The sequence below is a fragment of the Anolis sagrei genome, chromosome 6 (genome assembly GCF_037176765.1).
Source record: "Anolis sagrei isolate rAnoSag1 chromosome 6, rAnoSag1.mat, whole genome shotgun sequence".
NCBI classification, from domain to species: domain Eukaryota; kingdom Metazoa; phylum Chordata; class Lepidosauria; order Squamata; family Dactyloidae; genus Anolis; species Anolis sagrei.
Genome location: NC_090026.1, coordinates 113,645,418 through 113,666,453, shown reverse-complemented (window position 1 = coordinate 113,666,453; position 21,036 = coordinate 113,645,418). Strand labels below are relative to the sequence as shown.

Sequence of the window (21,036 nt, the reverse complement as noted above, 5' to 3'; positions counted from 1 at the left end):
GTATCAGTTTAAACCATTTCAGAAATTTAGTGATTGCACAGGCTTGTTCACATCCTGGGGCAACAGGTCATTTCTAATTCTTCATTCTTGTGATAGTCCTGAGGTTTGAAAAATTACATTTGTGATAGGCTGTTAATATTTCATCATCGCTTCTCCAAGATATCTTGATGTTTAATAATTAGTATGTTAATTTTATCCTGGCACAACGATGACCAATACTTTCCATTTTAAAGGAAGCTATATTCTGAATGTTCTAATAATCATGCAGAATGCATCCTACTTCTGATACAACGTGTCTCATCTCAAACCTGACTACATAAGCCCTTAAACAAGCTGAAGTCTTATTAATCCTGTCATGGAGTAACAATGTATAATAAAAAGAAATAATACGCATGTCAAAACTGCAATTACTCTCATTAAAGTAAACCCACAAGTTAAATCAATATAGGAGAGCTCAGTTCAAATGCAGCATCTGCTATTCAACAATATTGTTTTGTGTGTCCTGTCTAGAGCTGTGTGGCATAAACATGCACAGCTTAAGAAATGTAATTATCATACGACTGAAGGTCAACTTCAGGCGGACTCCCCATATACCCAAAATTACATTGTGTTGAAGAGAGTGATTGGGTCCTAAAGGGATGCTCCAGCATTTGGAGGTCTCAACAGATGACAGCCTTCTGCTAAAGATAACTGAAAGGCTGCTTGGTTTGGTTTTAAAAATATAACGAGTAGCCAGAGATTAGAGGAGCAGTGCAAAGTTCTTACCAGTGCAATTCTCTTCCAAGAAAAATATTTCTGTCACTTCTTCCCTATGGAAAGGGAAGAACATATGGGGAATGAATTGTATATAATATCTGTTACATCAGTTTCTGACCCCTTTACTCATATTTCCATATGTATGAATTTATAAATATATGAATTTCGATTTGAGTTCTCAACAAAGGGAAAAGTGCTTAAAAAGCATATTGAAATAAATCATTAAGATAGTCTGATTTTGGAAGCCAAGCAGAGATACTGGTGGTCTCCTATCCAAGCACTGGGTGGTATTTGGACAACCTATCAGTGAATATCAGAAGCTGCAAGGAAGGACCTGGCAATCTCACTGTTCCTAAGAAAATTCTGTTTAATTCAAGAGGTCACCATAAGTCAACAGGCAGCTTGAAGGCACACATCACACGGAAAACACAGTTTTGGCAGAAATGATATTAATTCTTCTCATTTAACTTGCCTGTGATGGACTGATTGGATTGCATTCCTCCAATTTAAATGCATTCTTAGCCTACCATGGCATTAATGGCAATATCATCCTCCTTATTCCTGCTGGGCATAATTCACAGAATAATAAAACTACTTCATTCTAGGTCAGACTGTTTGCCTATCTAATATAATATTCCCTACTCTGATGGCATCTTTTCAGAGTTTCTGGGATAAGTATTTTACATTTATCTAATTACTTTTGAAAGTAGGAATGTCAGAGATTGAAGTGGCATGAAAATCATGTACTCTGACACACAGCTAGAGCTCTTCTATAGGGCTGTCTGTCGCACTTTGAAAACTGAGTGACTTCACCCATTGGCCTGCCTGATTCTCATCAATGTTGTACCTTTTCTTCTTGCATTCCTCCCCTTCCCTTTGCCTGTTCCTATCTCTTTTTCTCTGTCTTGCTTTCTTCCTCTGTTGGATTGCTTCGTTAATGACATGGCCCACCCTTAGCATCACTTCTCTGCTCCAGAGACACCCTGGTGATTGACCTCAGCTCACCCTACTCTTGTTGCCGCTGTTCATCACTGCATAGCTCCTTCTTCACAGTCTTTCCAAACCTGCCTATCTCCAAATCTCTTACTTTGCAAGCTCAGAATGCTGGTTCATCTGTTTCCTGAAAATGCATTTAGCTACTTTAAATGCATATGGCTGTTACACATGAATATTTAAAAACTTATTTGGAGAAAGGGCAAAAGTAGAGACACATATACTGGTGGAGACTTCAAAGTTGGTAAATTTATGATTTTTTGAAGTAATAGTAGTATTTACCCTTGTGTAATTTTGACAGCAGGGAGACTTTGCCTTAATGGCTTGAAATAAGACTGGAAAGTGTGAAGATGCTCTGAGGCTGCAGTTGTATGCATATTTTTGCATGTGCAGCCTAAGTGTTCACATATTAATGCTGACATTACCACAAACTTTGTTAACCTCATTGTATAAATAAAATAAATTCAGCCACATATGTTAACATTCTCATTCTGTATTTAAATTATAATAAAACAGGAAATAATCCCCACATGTTTTATTGATATCTAAAATTACTTTAGTTAATATACGCCTTTGCTTTGAAGATAGAGATGACCCACAACTTCCACATGAAATGATTGTAATAATTGGTGACAGTGTAAATGCCAAAAGTGTAATAAGAACATTGCATGGGATATGCCAAGATCTAACTTGGCCACTGTTTATGTGTGCTAGTATATGAGTCTGGTCAAAAATGAATTTTTATTTACATAATAAGGACTGAAATCAACACAATCAAACTGAATATGAATATACACTACTAACTTGAAATGAGACTTCAAAAAAAATAGTGTTGATTAACAATAAGGTGCCTGGAAACCTGTTGGGGAGGTATGAATCTCTATCATGGCTATGCAATGGCTCCTTGCACTATTTTTCCAATCCCAATTTGTCAGAAAGCAACTGCATTAGTTGACAAGGTTCTATTCTTCTGTTATTCAGGAGGCAGCTGACTGATGTTTCCACTGCCTCTTGTGAGAGATCTTTTTTCATAACAGGCAAAAGTAGGCATCCCATTGCAATTCTCCCTTGTTGTGGGGATTGTTTGCATGAATAAGGGTGGGAACATCAACCAGTTGTTTCCCAGGTGACCAGTGAATTGGACCCCAATGATTGCAAAGGGTACTTCTCATAATTGGATATTGGTGAACTTTCATAAACTGCATGTGTCCCCTTAATTAGAGAATATATACAGATTATGACTACCAAATAGTTATGAATGCGTTAGTTTGTAACTTCCCAGCAAAATTACAGCTTTTTATTTAATTTTAGTTTGTTAAGTTATAATTTGTATTTATATGTTGGGTTGTATAAATTGTGTTAGTATGGATGTATTGTTGTTGTATTCGGGCATTGAATGTAGGCCTTTTATGTTTGGAATCTGCCTTGAGTCTCTTTGGGGAGATAGAATGGAATATAAATAAAGTTATTGTCGTTGTTGTTGTTGTTGTTTTTGTTGTTAGCTTTTAGAATGCAGAAAGCAAATTACTTCCAGAGCAATAGATTCTGTTCTTGATTGCGGACTTCAACATGGAACCAAATGTTCACCTTTTCTGCTTTCTCCTCATTGTTCACCCTCTTTATTTTCTCTTTATTCTTTATTTTACTTCCTTTCCCCACTCTCATGTGTAAATAAAGATAGCAGCTCATTTTGATGAGCACTATTTGTATCTTTTCTCAGTCAGTGTCATGGCTCACATGTAAATTCCAGTCTACCATCTAATACAGCAGGGGTTCCCAAACTAAGGCCCATGGGCCGGATGTGGCACTGCAAGGTCATTTACATGGCCCGCACCCTAAACTTCAGATTTATGATCACCTCAAGTCTGAAATGACTTGAAGCCACACAACAACAGCAGACCTAATTAATTTGACTATCTCATCAGTCAAAAGCAGGCTCACATTTCCCATTGAAATACTGGTAAGTTTATGTTGTTCCAGCTGTTCCTCATTTTAAATATTGTATTGGTCTTTCAGGGTTTTTGTTTTTTGCACTACAAATAAGATATGTGCAGTGTGTGCAAGAATCTGTTCATTTTTTTCAAACTGTAGTCCATCCCCCCCAAACTGTCTGAGGGACTGTGAACTGACCATTGACTTAAAAATGTGAGGATTCCTGTTTTACAGCATTATTACAAGAAAATATTGTGTATTCAAATTAAGCATGGGGTCCCAATGTAGTGGCTCTGGTCTTATTCCAGAACAGACATGCATAGGATTGCATAGCACATTAATTGCACTTTGAGGCCTGTTGAAATTAATGGAAAAAATTAATCTGTGAGTAGAAGGTCTGTTGTTTCCTATGGGAATAGAGCAACTGAGTTCGTTTAGCAAAAACATAGCATGTGAGTCTTTAAGCATTTTATTTTGCCTGAGATGGGGGAACATAAGGGGCAAATAAGATAATGGCAACACTTTTGCATATAGCTTTATGTTTATTCAAAACAAATTATGCACCCTTGCCCGCAAAGTAGTAATATACAATTATTGCATGCGTAGTAATAATATACCATCTCTTATGTTACAGAACTTTGGGATTGTTAGTAAAGCGGTTGGAGAAAGGTGGAAAAGCTGAACAAGAACACCTCTTTCATGAAAATGATTGTATTGTCAAAATAAATGATGGGGACCTTCGCAATCTAAGATTTGAACAGTAAGTGCACGTTTACAGCTTATTATTGCTCTTCTTAACCTTTAACTATCACACATGGAAGTAATTTGGGTATGGGTTAAACGTTTTAGAGCAAATTGCCAAAATGAGTTCTTTTTGTAAAGAGGAAAATGTTTGTAGATCATTTGAGTGTTTCTTTAATTACTCAGTCTACAAAACTACAAGATAATGACTGCCATTAGATACCTTTTTTCTGATAACTTAGACTTTGTTTTCTAATAGTTATAGGTCCATTTTTCTCCCAATCCTCAATTATCTTGAGTGATTTGACTTGTTTATAGACAGAGAGGCACTGTTCACATCTATGGAAACTATCATGTTTATTTTTTTGCAAACAAAATATATAATTTGTCATAAGAAGTACACTCATGCATACAGATGCTGAGGCTTCCTGAAAATGTTAGTAAGGTTTAAAATATTTGCATAGCAAGGTTTTAACAGAAATAAACTATTCTCAGCCTCTCCTCAGGGGCACAGCTATGGGGAGAAGGGCAAAATGGAGGGCATTGTCCATTGAAATAAAAATTCTGCCTTCATGAAGTTTTCCTGCAGTAGCCACATTTATAGCAATCTGTTAACTTGAAACCTCAATTAAGAATGGAGAAATACAGAAAAGGCAGAGTTACCAAGATAACACAAAGTTTAACATTCTAGTGGTTCTCCAGATGTTTTGGACTTCAACTCCCAGGAATCCTAGCCAGCTTACCAGCTGTTAGGAATTGTGGGAGCTGAAACTGCTTTGAGTCCCCCTAGGTGTGAGAAAAGCGGTCTATAAATACTGCAAATAAATAAAGTCCAAAACACCTGGAGGGGACAAAAGGTTATGAACCATTGTTCTAGGGGTCTAATGGAAAGTTTCATTTGGGTGTGTGTGTGTTTTTTTGTGAGGTAGTGCCCTCAGTCCCCCTTTCCAGCGATGTATCCTTAATTTACTTGACTATGTCAATTATACTGAATGTAAAGGTTAAAAAAATTCTGTAGTCTTCTCAATGGTTTGCTTTGTTTGCAGCTAATACTGAACTTTATTTTGATACTGTTTGTGATCAATCTAGATTAAAGTATATCTGAACTGTTTTAAGTAATTTCCATTGAAGAATGTCCTTGAATATGTTGGAGTTTATACTGAGGTCCTAGTAGAGTCTCCAAACTTTGCTGATATGGATAACCAATGATCTCCTCAACACTGTATAAAATGGGAAATGCTTTAGTCGAAGGAACCATGAGTGACCACATGAATATGTTGTGGCTCATTTGTACAATGCTAAACCATTTGTAGCCTTTTCATCTTAATTGAATTATTGAGTGACCCTGATGCATTGGGACTGAAATAAAAATGCAAACTAGATATTGCATTGTTTTTGAACATGATAATATGTCATTAGAGACATTGTAAGGTAACGCATCATGTCCTTAAATGTTCTGGGTTTTATGATATCAAAATTTTGAAAGATGGGGCAACATTTAAAATTGCTATGATAATTTAGAAAAGAACATGCGGTGATTTTTTTTAAAAAAAGGTTACATATACTGAAAAAGTACAGAAAAATGCCCTCCCAATAAATGTGCAGTCCTTCAGAAAAAACACTTTTTTACAAATCACTTAAAGAAAATCTGCCTTTTCAGTTTCCAGTTCAGTTTCAACAATATGTCTGTCATTTCATGATGCCTAATTAACATCAGTAATTATGCTTGTAATGTCTTCTAGTCTGCCAGTCTTAATTTGCTAATTTCTATTCATTCCTAAACCTAGAGCACAGCATATGTTCCGTCAAGCCATGCGTACTCCCATTATTTGGTTCCATGTGGTTCCAGCGGCAAAGAAAGAAAAGTATGAGCAGTTGTCACAAAGTGAGAAGAACACGCATTACTCTACCCGCTTGAGCCCTGATTCCCAGTATATTGACAGTAAAAGTATTAACCACACTGGAGTTCACACATTGCAAAGAATACCCCGAGTGAGTGATCACATAGATCAACTGGACTCTTACTCACAACTACCTCAGAATGTGAATTCATCAGGAAAACCACCTTTAGGCCCATCGCCATCACCATCACCGCAAAAAGTTGCCACCACTTCTGCTTCAAACATTGGCTATAACACCAAACGGATTGGCAAGCGGCTAAATATACAACTGCGGAAAGGTAAAATGATGACTTGTCAACTTAAAATGTACAAATGATTTTTTTAAAGGCCCAATACATATCTGTATTGAATAATACAGATGCTGTGATCCATAAGCTTCTCCCAATGCTGCTCTGTCAAGTGTAACAGAATAGAGCAGAATAACAATGAAACCGTTTGGCAAATTGACCGAGAACAGATTTTTGTTTTCATTGTTTTTGCAAAAACAAAACATATTTCAGCAACTCCAGTGGTTTTGATTAGTAACACAAAAGTAATGAAAACAAAGCCAGAGGCTGGCCTTTCTTTTTCGCAGCAGCCTCCTTTTGCTTCTTGGCAGAATTCTTTAAAAATGTCAGGGAGGTTTCAAAGACAGTTTGTGAGATGTCAGAAATGTTCAAATGGAAAAAGTAAAAAATAAATCCCTTGCCATCGTGCGAAACCTGACATGTCTAACAATCTCTAACCAAATATGTCTCAACTGAGTTTTTCATAAATTCTAGACATATAGATTTTTGGGAATGCATCTGCATTGCCAACATAAATGCAGTTTGACTCCACTTCGACTATCATGGCTCAGTGCTATGAAATCATGGGAGTCGGAGTTTAGCAAAGCCTTTAACCATTCATGCCAAATATTACTGATACCTGATCAAAGTACAACTCCCATGATTCCATAGCATTGAACCAGAGCAGTTAAAGTGGGGTTTAACTGTATTGATTTACAGCGTAAATGCAGCCTAAAAGAATTGCAGTGTCTGTTATAGCAAAATCAGCAGAGTGTAATGTCACTCTTAAGGAATCACAATTTTATCATGGCATAAGCTCTCATATAATAAAGTCCTGAAGGTTCAACAGGTAGGTGGATTGTAATGTTATAAATATTATGTCATTTGTGCTATGTCATATTTTATGTGTAGCCATAGTAATACCTCAGCACATGGCACAATGTTAATTTATCAGATATGAAAATAAGTTACTATTGCTTTTTGAAATTTACAAAATTTGTTACTTCATGTAATGACAAAGAAATAATGAGTTGTACAGTGGGCTCTAGGTTTCTGCATGGGATTGGACCTCACACAAATACCAAAAATTGTAAATCTTCAAGTCTCTATTTAAAAGTGTGTAGGGCAGGAGCGGAAACAGTAGAACGCCCTTGGCACCCAGCACATGGTGACAAATAGCTTCCACTGGGACACAGCAGTTGTTGGGAGTGAGAATACTGCTGCTTGGTTGTTCACCATCAATAACAGGAGCAAACAGCTTTCACGGAAATATGGCGATTTTCATCAGTAGTTGTGTTCCTGCTCAGTTGTTCATGAACAAATGAGGAGGCCATGTCTCCATAGATGAGTGATTCCCAATCTTTTTTTTTTTGACCAGGGACCACTTGACCAAGGACCACTTTGACCAGGGGCCACTCTCCAACATTAGTACCAAAGGGGTTACGAGTCGGTTTTGAGTCAACTTTAGGTTTGTTTGGTTATTGGGGTACTGATTCAGAAAACCACATCAGCTCTAGTTTCTGATATAGAACATATGCCAACTAGTAGTCATCATCTACTTTCCCACAGAAAACCATATTTAATAATCTATTGCTGATATGGTAGTCGTAATCTTTTGTGGGTAGTCAGCCTCTCTCGTCCCAGCACTATAAAAGGGTTTTGCAAGACCAGTCGCTCTCATTGCTGCGTGGTTTTGAGGTAACGGTGTAGTAATGGTGAGGTCATGAACCATATTTTCGTTCTTGTGGACAACTGGTGGTCCATGGACCACAGGTTGGGAACCGCTGCTGCAGAAGACTCTCCAGATGCAAGGAAACCTGAAGAATGCATACCACCTCCACTACCACCCTATGCCATTTGTAATTGTGATTGCATCCATGCAAGACTCTCTAGCATTGCAAATGTGTTGGGCAAACGTACATTACTACAGGTACATTATTGTATATTGTGTACATTGGAATCCACTGTGGTTTTAATCCACAGATAATGAGCCTGTGGATACAGCAGGCCAGCTGTATCTCACTTTCTCTTCTGTGTTGCTGTTGGCAAATAGTGCCATTTTACTTATACAGGCAGTCCCCAAGTTATGAACAAGATAGGTTCTGTAGTTTTATTTTGAATTTGTTTGTAAGTTGGAACAGGTATATTTTAACTCCAGCCATATATATAAGTTTTGCTTTGGATAGCATATGGAAGAGTTAACACTCCTGTGATGTTTGTTTTGCAGTCTTTGCCCCTGTTCAGAATATTTCACTTCACTTTCTGTCCCTATGATAATTGGATTTTGAAAAAAATTGGCTTGTTGTGGAAACAAAGATTGGTGATAAAGCTTCCGTTGAGACATCTTTTCCCTATGAAAACTCTTTCAAGACAAGATTTTCCCTTTTGAGGGGTAGGTTTCTGTCACTTCCTGTTGTCTCACTTCCGTTCTTAACTAGGAGTCATTTGTAATTCAGATGTTTGTAACCCAGAGACTGTCTGTACTATATGTAATGCTTCAGCACAGTGTCAGTCATTTTTAAATGAAAAATTAACAAGATGCTTTCCCACATGGAACAAGTCTAAGGGGAGCCTTTCTGTGGCTTAATCATGATTGGAGTTGTTATTTTCCATCTTTGATTATGCTCTGTTTTCTATGAACTTCACGTGAACTACCAGATTGCTTGTTTCTGGTTACTGAGTTTTAAGCTCTACAAACTTAGATGACATAAGGTTGAGCTGACAGTTTGCTTCTGTTGTTGATGCGCCTTCAAAAATACTCAAGGCCATCAGCTTAAGATGACATGCTTGGGGGGAAAACACAGTATTACTAGCTGAGTGTGGAATTGTTGTGCTTACAAATATGAAGTCAGTCAGTTGCTACAGTGATTTACCAATGTTTTCATCTTTAATGGTACAGAAAAAGGAAACATTAAAAAACTACCACCAAAACACTACACAGGCATCTGGTTTTCTTGAATTGACAGTAGAAATAGTTCACATAGTTTGCATCAGTAATTTGACTATGTAGTGGACTAGACAGCATTTTATAGTTTCTTGGCAGTAACAATAGGAATACAAATTGCTGCGGCACAAAGATTATTCCATTGTACCACACATGGGGTTGCTTTGGTAAGACTCTTTGGCAACTACATATATTTTAGCACACAGCTACTAAGGCTAAGGAGCTGTGGTGGTGCAGTTGGTTAAACCACTGAACTGCTAAGCTTGCTTACTGAAAAGTTGCAGGTTCGAAGCAGCTTCTGTCAACCTAGCAGTTCGAAAACATGCAAATGTGAGTAAATCAATAGGTACCACTCTGGCAGGAAGGTAACAGCGCTCCATGTAGTCATGCTGGCCACATGACCTTGGAGGTGTCTACAATGCTGGCTCTTCGACTTAGAAATGGAGATGAGCACCAACCTCCAGAGTCGGACAGGACTGGACTTAATGTCAGGGAAAAACCTTTACCTTTACCTTTACAAAGGCTAACCTTTAGAAATAGTTTTTGAGCAGCTTAACGGGTTGTAACCAGTTTCACTACACAACTATAGCAATTGATTAAAAGCCATTTTACTGCTGATTTATTAGAAATTGGACATTCTAAATTGAAAAAAGTTATCTCAGATTTCCTCCATCATGTACAGCTTTTTCACAAGTGAAATCAGTATTGAATCACTAATGAAATTAGTGAAAGAAATGTTTGTGGTATAATACCATTATTGCAATTTTTGAATTCAGCACACAAAATACAAGATAAACAGTTACAATACTGGGGAAAGGTTTGTATCTCAGGCCTATGATAAGCCCTTTTCTATGGATGTCTGGAGTGTGATGGGGCAGAAGTGGGGAAATGTGAACAAGATTTTATAAAGTAGTTATTTTCGCACCTCGTTTCATTACTTTTTTTTACTATTATGAGTAACTTTTGTATATCATCTTCCCTACAAATATCTCAGAAAGGTTCTCTTTGATCTAATCTTCAAAGTTATGGTCTAGATCAGTAGTTCTCAACCTGTGGGTCCCCAGGTGTTTTGGCCTACAACTCCCAGAAATCCCAGCCACTTTACCAGCTGTTAGGATTTCTGGGAGTTGAAGGCCAAAACATCTGGGGACTCACAGGTTGAGAACCACTGGTCTAGATATAGAGATATTTGTTGTTATCCCCATATAACTCAGTGAGCTGCCACTGCTGAGTGGTGAGCCTAGGTTTTGAGCCAAAACAATTGTAAATCTTGCAAGGCTGGTGTGATACAGTCATTCTCACATATGAATATCATGTTTCCCTTTTTATGAGAAAGTTGGCATTCCTGTTTGCCTACGGAAATCCCAATGTACAGCCTTCTGATAAGTCCATTTCCACAGTATGGGCGATTTTCTTTGTAGTTGTGCCTACAAATTATATACGTCATGGGTAAACTGTCTCAGGTCATTCCATAAAAACTTAGTAGCATGTTTTAAAGTAGAACCAATAGGGGAGTAAATAAAATTAAAATGTGAACATTAAAATCCTATGCAAGTTACATCCAAATTGAGTTCTTTTCAGCAGCCCAATATCTAATTAGGAAGAAGTCATGGAAGACAGGTAGATATTTAAGACTCATGTAAAATTCAACAATGAAGGGGGGAAAGAAGGATATTTCTCCAACAAGAACTGGCCTCAGTCGATTGTAAGGCTGTTTGTTTTCCTAAAATAAGATATGGGTTTGCTGTGGTCATGGTATGACAATTGCTTTTCTTTATAGAATAGCAAGAAGTTTAAAACAGAAATTCAAAATGTAGTTAATCTGTCCTAGGCAAAGAGATTTTAATACAGATTTTTTTTACAGTTGAGCCTCACTTATCCAACATTCTGCATTATCCAACACAGTCTGTCTTCTGCCCGGATCCACAGCTGTTTCTCTAGGCAGTCAATGTTTTCAATACATTTCAATGTTTTGATGCTAAATTCGTAAATACATTAATTACTACATAACGTTACCATGTATTGAACTGCTTTTTCTGTCAATTTGTTATAAAACATGATGTTTTAGTGCTTAATTTGAAAAATCATAATGTAATTTGAAGTATAATAGACTTTTCCTTAAACCCTCCTTATTATCCAACATTTTCACTTATCCAACATTCTGCTGGCCCGTTTATGTTGGATAAGCAAGACTCTATTTTATCTCCTCATCCTGTTTAGCTCCCATTCCCAGTGGGATTCTTTGCATCATAGTTTTGATTTTATATCTTATACTCCAAAATCTTATGCATTGTGACATGGTCTGTGTGACAGAAGTAGATAGGATCCCTTTTTGCAACTGTCTTCTTCTTCTTTTTATGTTTACTGTGGATTGATACATGCCTTGTGCCTCAGTTCTCATTTGATTATGATGAGAATGTGCATGTGGTGCAACAAATGAAGCACAGTACTTAAGCATACCCCTAAGTAGTTTATTATCAACATGAACAGAATGGAGATGTTGATTGTCTTTGATTATTTTTAATGAAGGATATTATAACATGACAAGCTTTACAGAAACCTAACAAACGTCCTTTCTTCTGAGCTAACAGGCAGCAGTTATTTCACCAATTACCATCATTAGAGTTAAATTTCCTTGTGGGCACATTAGTGCATGTACACAAATGTATACCATCGGTGTGATATTTTCTTCTTATTTAGTCAATCCATTTGAAATAATGATTTAGAGTGTGCAAATTGCCTCTGTTCAGATATGAAAGGATGAGACACAGGAAGAGAGAAATCTTCCTTATTAAAGCTGTTCTTTTTGCAAGTGGTACGAACTATGTCGTCTACCATGACAAAGTGGGGTAGTCCTACAGTAATTGTGCTTGCTTTTGTTATGATTTCTTAATATTTATTGCCATTTTGGCATTTTCAAATAACTTGATCTTTCATAGGAATTAGCTGTTTAATAAAGTCAGAAGAGAAGGTCAGTAATATGCTTCTGTCAATGCAGAATGTTTGTTGGCTTTTTCTTAAATGAAAATTGATATCTATTTATCTTTTGTTAAAGGTCGGGGTTTGAACGTCTAGCATACAGATTTAAGGGTTGTTGCTGAAGTTCTAATATTACTGAAGTTTTGCAGTTCAGTGAATCTTTGCAGTTCATACAAACTCAGTATGTATAGCACCAGCTGGAGCCAAACTGAGAAGAGTTTCTGAATGCATTGCTATTTTGAATGAGTAGACCTCTTTGCCTATAGTGCTATTTTGAATGGATACAATATCATATGAACTCTTTTCCTAGACTGGTGATTGTCCATCCAGGTGGTGGTCCATTTCAGACATAATAATAATAATAATAATAATAATAATAATAATAATAATAACTACTACTACTACTACTACTACTTTATTTGTACCTTGCCTCCATCTCCCAAAATGGGACTTGGGGCAGCTTACATGGGGCAAAGCCCAATTGACAGTTAAAACATAACATGTAAAAAATGCAATGATCAATATAAAAACAATATTAAGCAACATCATAACAACCATCAATAGTATAATTTAAGTCTCATTGTAGGAGGACGGTCTGGCGCACAACAATTTAATGGTAGGTCTAATGAGTAAAGTGAATAGGTGATAAAGCAGCAAATGGATTAGATAATTACAACTAGATAATTAAGACTTTGGATAGTAAAGTCGTAAGGTGCAAGGACAAGACTTAGGTCATAGTTATGGCCACTTGTCCAGGGAATTGGCTAATCAAATGCACAACAGAACATCCACGTCTTTAGTTCTTTACTTTAGTTCTATTCCTTGTCTCCTTTCAAACATGGTTCGGAGAAAGAAAATTCCATAGTTTTTAAGTTTCCCATTTTATTCCTAGGCAGATCTTTAACATCAATTTGAATCATATCTTTCTTGATATTGTGTGCTTTCATGTTGTTGTTTTTTTCATGACCCTAAGCCAAACCTATCATGGGTTTTCTTGACAAGATTGGTTCAGAGGGGGGTTTGCCTTTGCCTTCCATTGAGGCCAAGAGGATGTGATTTGCCTAAGATCACCCAGTGGGTTTTTATGGCTGAACAGGGATTCAAACCCTGTTCTCCAGATTCCTAGTCCAATTCTCAAACCACCACACCACAATGTTATTTGTTATCCTGGACTTATTATAGGTGTGTAAACATTGCTTATTACCATCAACTGTATTTAGTGGCACTGCGGTCAGTGCTGCACCAAATTAAATCAAGGAAGATCGCTGGTACAGCTCAAAAGAGAGGAAAAAGTATATACTGTGATCACATTTTGCTCCTCAGCAAACTTGTATGGCTACAAGTAGAAAACATTTCAACTATACCAGTGTCCCTCAACAGCCAGCAGAATGAATTAGACAGCAAGATTTTGGAAAATGACCCTCATTGGGGGAAAAAAACCCTCTGATAATTCTTTTCTCCTTGTATTGCATGTGATACTATGTGGCAGGTCTGTAAAGAATTCTGGAAATAGTAATTCCAAAATATATATTTTCCAAGCACCAATATGGCTTTTTAAACAGTGAAAATGGTGGGGATGGATGATGGAAAGGCCATACTACTGCAACTTTTAATACTATGGCTATTCCATTTCCTGGTTAACTGGTGAAAAGATGGAAGGTCACTTTTTATGCTATACTTTGCAGGCCTAGAGGACATGTCCTTTGCTAGAGATCATGCACAGTGGCTCAGATTCTTTCAGTGGCTTCAGCAGAAAGGCATTCCAAATACTTTCGTAATTACATTGATTGGACATGCAGCTGCAGACATTTCATTCTCAAATGACCTGTTCGGATTTCCAACTGGTCATTTCCTCACACAATTACTGTGATTGTATATGTTTGATGCTAGAGTTGTAGCTCTCCAGTATAAAGGAATGTTTAAAAATCATATAATCTTAGTACTCTCATAAAAGATATAATTAAAACAGAGCAACTTAGTCTTGATCCTTGTGACATTACAATGCTTAGGTTATATCCTCTCTACTAGTTTCTTTTTGTGTACAATGGTCTCCTAATGAAGCACAGAAGACAGTAGTATTCATGTTTGATGACCAATTCACTGAATCAGAATAGAATGACACCTTATTGGTGAAAAATAGCAGGCATATAAATGGGCCTGTAATCATCAGCTTTACATTACTGTCATTGCTCTATTTTTGTGTGCCATTCCTACACACAACTTAAAATCAGTGCATACTTTTTATACAAAAAGCTCAAAATTTGCTCATCAGTAGAGTAGAATATAAAGATAATGAATCTGTAACTCCTCCCAAAAACCGAATAAAAATAGGAAACTTTTATCCAATTCAAGTTGTGAGAAATTTGTATCATGAAAATTGATCTGCACACAATGGAGGGCAGTAAGAATACAGGTTGAGTATTCCTTATCAGGAAATCCGAAATTCTCCATAATTGTCCAACTGGTTGGCTGCTTTCTTGTGGTTCAATATACCCAACATTTGTTTCATGCACAGAAGTATTAAAAATATTATACATATTGTCATCAGAAGTATATGAGACATCTATGAATTTTTTGTTTAGACTTGGGTCACATCTCCAAGATATCTCATTATGTACATGCAAGTATTCTAAAAATCTGGAAAAAAAATCTCAGTCACTTCTGGTCCCTAGCATTTTGGGTAAGGGATATTCAACCTATATGAAGCAATCATTACAGCATCCCGACAGTCCTAGTAGCAAAGATTCTGCTCAGTAGTAGATCCCAGCAAGAACAAAATTAATTAGGCACATAGAACATTAATTGCAAAAATGTGTCACTTTTTTATTGCTTGCAAGCTCTTAATTTAAAAGAAGACAAGAGTTTGGGTACTTTCCAGCTGGCCCCACATGGAGATACTAAGAGATAATAATCAGTTAATAGCTGAATACTGTTCAAAGTTCTTTTCTAGCATTAAAAGTGTTATTTTTCCAAGGGAAGAGAACAAGAATCTTTGTGACCCTTTGAGTGAGCACCCATTTTTCAAAACTAATTGTTGTTTGAATCAAAAGAAAAACTGTATGGAGTACCAATCCACAAACTTGTTCAGAACTGCCCATTACACTAATGGCAGTGACACAGATGCAAAGATGTAAGAACTCCCTCTCATATTTCTTATGTTTATATCTTGTCAAGGTGCCTGTCATGTCTGCTATAAATTGAAACTTACGAACTCCTCAATTCACACATCCCACATTGTACACATAGAGCAAATGTAGAAGGAACAGCAATTAGACTGAAAGCTCAGCTCAGTTCTAAAGTCATAAGTATGCTTTAAACAAGAGCATTTTTCTCAATGCACTTTCTGCATCGATGAATCCATCAGTTTATTGCTTATATAGTTGAGTGAATAGGTTTTCCCTTTCTTATACAACAAGGCTCACATGAAACAATTTTTCAGCAATTAAAAGCAAGCAAAACAAACCTGGATTTAATTCACTGCTGTAAAGTAAAATCAAAAAGTATCTCTTGGAGAAAATAGTTCTATAGACAGTCACAACAGAAAGACTCTGCTTCATATAATCACTAACCAAGTGCTGTGTGTGTGTGTGTGTGTGTGTGTGTGTTTTGAGGGGAGGGGAGATGGGACACAAAACCAGACCTCTTTATTTATTTATTTATTTATTTCATGCATTTCTACCCCGCCCTTCTCAACCCCCAAGGAGGGACTCAGAGTGGCTTACAAAAAGGCACAATTCGATGCCAACACAGACAATAAGATAAAACATATATAACAGCAATTATAAACAGTTAAAACAATCCGTTATACATCACAATCAATAAAACCAATCCTATGGTCAACGTTTGACCTCTGACCATGACTTGAACAGTGAACAGTGACATATAATGTGTTTTTGATGACCCCGATCTACCTGAAAGTTTTAGTACAGATTGTTAAGGGAACTAATCAGAAAGGTGTTTCAAGTTACTATAGTCACTTGAATGTCATTGAAAAAGACAGCATGGACTCTCATGAAATATCTATATATTGACATATATGTATAAATTGAAATGTAAAAATCTATACATTTATGGACAAATGATCTTATTGTGGAAGAAAAGACTCATCAAGCGACCATATCTGCTCAGTCTGATATTTAGATGCCAAATGGCAATACGCTACTTCAAAGCTCTTGCCTCCCCTTCCTATGATTCTTTATCTTAAAAGTGAATATTTACAAATAGAGGACATTCCCAGATCAAGTGCTTTCTTCAGAATGCAGCCCCCCTATTTTTTTAACTGCTACATCCAATATAAATGGTAAGGCATATGCCTTGAAGTCATTTCCACTTCATGGCAATCCAAAGGTAAACCTATTATATGATGTATTTACATTATGGAATTTATGCAGTTTAACAGTACTTTAACTGCCATGGTTTGATGCCATGGAATCATGGGGGGTGTTCTCCATTCTGAGCTTCACCAAACTACAAATTCCAGGATTCCATGGCATTCATTCATGACAGTTAAAATAACATCCATTGTTCTATTAATTCTACAGTGTAGCTGCACCCATGGTGGTTTTCTAGGTAAAATTTGTTCCGAAGGGGTTTGCCATGACCTTTCCTGAGGTCAACTTTCACAATATGAGTTTCTGGGGCCAAGTGAAAGTTTGAACCTTATCTCAAAGACCTAGTCCAGCACTCAAAACACTACACCATGCTGGCTTTCAAATGCTAAATAATGCTTTATTTTCTGAATCTATCAAATGATTGATTGACTGATTGCTGTTATATAGGAGTAAAGGGCCTCCCATGAGGGCATCATGGGAGATCTGTCTGTCTTCATCTCCTGGTCACTTAAGGAGCAGCTGCTCCAATGCTCCTTTCCCTCTTTTCATGCCATTACTTTTCATTTGTGTCATTTCTGTTTCATTCTTGAGCCAAAAGGCAGAAGTTGTCCTGTCATTTAATATCTGTACAATATTGTTGTATGCTTTATAAATTATGTTATTAATGGGAGAGATAAAATTTGAACTATGGTGGTCAGTGGGGTGATCAGCATCTGCTAGCTTAGGTGGTCTTTGAGACTGGAGCTTCAGTGTTGTTTTTCTTAGGGTGTCTTAGCTTATTTCCTTGCAATATGATATTAATTAGATCCTGGTTGTCTTGTAAGAAACTTTGCAGATGTAGTTATTATCCGTGTGTGTTGGCAATGGTAGGGAACTATATAATTTCTTGAATATCCTCTTGTAGACTTGATTGAAGCTGGTGATACCAAAGTTAAAACCAGTCTCATGAGTTGTCCCCTGTCTTGGTGTGTTCCAGTTTCTTCTTTGTGTACTGCATTTATTATAGTAGTTTACTCACTCCTATTCTGTACATTGATACTTAGGCAGCCTGATGAATGGCAGAGCTTGCCATATGTTTTCACTGACTAACCATAAATAATGTATCATTCTATTTTTGCACTGTTAAAGATGGAATAAACTCAGCATCTGCACACAAAAAAGGAGCAGGGAGATGTGAAACTGTGCTCTGATTCTTTAGAAAGCAAATATGAATCTGTGAACAGTTTTATAGAATATTATAATATTAAGCACAAACTTAGGCAGGAATAAGATGTAAAAGGATGAATTGATCAAAAAATGAGTAGCTTATGAAACTATACTTATTGCTGGGCCTTTAAAAAAGAATAACAAAATTACACACACTTTATCAATAAAATGGATTAAGCTGATTAAAACTGGATGGGACATCGAATCCTTAAGAATGTAAGAAACATGCTGGGTTTGTGTTTTGGGGAGAGATACCTAGTCCAGATTTCTGTTTATCAGTCAAGAGTCTTTTAAGTCATGGAGGAAATGACCCTTCCCCTGGTGTATCCACTTCCTTAGACAAAGGGTGTTTAAAATGACTTTACTATATATGAAATTCCATTTAGTCGTCATCGTTATTGACATTAATGGTCTAGATCAGGCATGGGCAAACTTTGGCCCTCCAAGTGTTTTGGACTTTAACTCTCACAATTCCGAACAGTCTCCTGGCTGTTAGGAATTGTGGGAGTTGAAGTCCAAAATACTTGGAGGGTGAAAGTTTCCCTATGCCTGATCTATAGTATGGAAAAATTCCATTTGGCTGTTTGTCCCAGAATCCTTCAGCCTATAGTCAATGGTTGTGCAATTGTAGTTCAAAAGGGGAACTTTCTCAAGGTTTGGATGGGGTTATCCTCTATGATTTTCTACAGTTCAATACTGTAACAGTCAGCATTCATATCAAAGACTCCCAGAAATCCCAAAATTGTGGGAGTTGAAGTCCAAAATGCCTGGAAGACTGAAGTTTGCCCATACCTGAGGTAGACAGTCAATAGTCGTGGTAATCGGTTGAGTGGCAATCAGGAAAAAAAATAGAGAGTGACCCTGTCTTTGTGGTAGAAGAATGTATACTTTGCATTTAAAGAATCCCTGGTTCATTCCCTGCTATTTTCATAGTTGGAAGGACCAGTAGCTACTCAGAGCATAATACAGTTTAGAGCACTTTCATACCACTGTCACAATTCTATCTAATCTGTTAGAAAACTCTTTTATGGTAGTTCAGGGGAGTACATTAAGTCCTCTAACAGAGCATATTGGGCCCCTTATCAAATCCATCCATGATAGTTAAAGTGGTATCAGATTGCTTTAAGATCGTAGTATAGATATATTCCCAATAGGTGGGATGTTACATTTCTCTATGAATGAAGTCCCACTTATTGAGAGAAGGGCAACCAAAATGATCAAAGGTTTGAAGGCTTAGGAATGTTTAGCTGGAAGAGGTTGAATGGAGACATGATCGTCATGGTTAAATACTTGAAAGGATTGAGGAAGGGGCAAGCTTGCTTCTTGCTGCTCTAGAGGCTAGGAAACTGAGGCCCTTTCCACACAGCTGAATAAAATTCCACAATATCTGCTTTGAACTGGAATATATTGCAGTGTGGACTCAGATAACCCAGTTCAAAGCAGATATTGTGGGATTTTCTGTCCTGATATTCTGGGTTTTATGGCTATGTGGAAGAGACCTGAGCAGTGGATTCAAATTCCAAAAAAGGTGTTCTACATAAACATTAGGAAGAACTTCCTGACAGTAAATGCTGTTTCACAGTGGAATGTGCTGCCTGGGAGTTTTCTTCTCGGGGGGGGGGGGGGGGGGTCTTTAAGAAAAACACTGGATGTTCATCTTCCAGGAGTGTTTTGATTGGGGTGGTACTTCATGGCAGGTACTCGGATCTTCCATTATTCTATGATTCTATCATCATATGGAGTGAGAAAGATTCCAGTATGAAACCTATCCCAGATCTTTTTGGATCTTTTAAAGTGGCTAGCGGGCTAGTGGTGTAGGCTGATCTTACGGGATTTACAAATGAGTTGACTGAATTTTACATTCAAGTGTATATGTCATTGGAGCATAAGTGAGATGCTATTTGAAAATGTGTATCTCTGCCCAATGAAAAAGCCAGAATCAATAAAGAAACAGTAGAAAATATCTAGTCTGTAAATCAGGTTCAGGTCTATGCGGATGGATAAACAAAATGCTAAGGTTGCTGGTAAATGTGGACACTTTGTTCTGTGTATTTTAATATGTATTTTATAGAAATACATTTTTTAACTTTTATAGAATGTTTACAATAATTATGTGTTTTAAACTATGTTGTAACCTTCCTCAAACCATGAGGAAAGGCAGGTAAGAAATAAAATTATTATTACCATCGTTATCATCATTGTTGTCAGCATCATCAGAGGCTGAGGAAGTAGTAAGCAGATACCGGAGAAAGAAATATCAGTTATTTTTATTTCAGATCTGTTTTGTTCTACTTTGTGGTATTTTGGGGAGTTCTGGTCAAATAATATACTTAAAGAGCTATAAGATCTGAACACACACAAAAGAAATCCAAATTGTATATCCAGTTAAGGGTTGGAGGTTGTTATGTGTCTGTGTGCAATGTCTCATTTAAATACCCACTTGCAGGGATGGAATTTATTACCTTTTCTATTTAGGCATTAAATATTGGAGGAAGGAAAAAGAATGAAGAAAACGAAATAAGGTTATGTTTAAGTGGCTTGACATGAATCAAAAGTTTTTTTAAGGCATCGTGTATCCTCTAACACTGAGAAACCTACCCCTTTAAATCATTTATGCAGGTACAGAAGGCCTAGGATTTAGCATCACTTCACGAGACGTTCCCATTGGGGGCTCAGCTCCAATTTATGTGAAAAACATCCTTCCAAGAGGTGCAGCTATTCAAGATGGAAGATTAAAGGCTGGAGACCGGCTCATTGAGGTGATGAAGTGTTGCAGTGCTGCTTTGGCTTCTATTTTGTCCTCTCAGCAGACAACTTCACTCTATTTGAAGTGCATAGCATTTTAGGGATACTTTCCCCCCATTTCGTTTACAGTTTTCCAGGCATTGCCTTCTCAATAACAGTATTTATTTATTTCAATGACTTTTACCCCGTTCTTCTCACCCCAAGGGGGACTCAGGGCGGCTTACAGACAAAGGCACAATTCG

At 37.1% G+C, this 21,036-nt stretch overlaps 1 protein-coding gene across 13 annotated transcripts in view; it reads left to right on the top strand.

Annotated features, from left to right (window-relative positions):
• The window catches only part of PARD3 (par-3 family cell polarity regulator), a 620,400-nt gene that overhangs the window by 351,972 nt on the left and 247,392 nt on the right, over positions 1–21,036 (top strand). For all 13 annotated transcript variants that reach the window (XM_067470360.1, XM_067470359.1, XM_060782524.2 and 10 more), the window contains 3 exons: positions 4,316–4,441; positions 6,210–6,601; positions 20,669–20,808. In XM_067470360.1, coding sequence (XP_067326461.1) covers positions 4,316–4,441; positions 6,210–6,601; positions 20,669–20,808 — 658 coding nt within the window. The remainder of the gene's footprint in view (positions 1–4,315; positions 4,442–6,209; positions 6,602–20,668; positions 20,809–21,036) is intronic.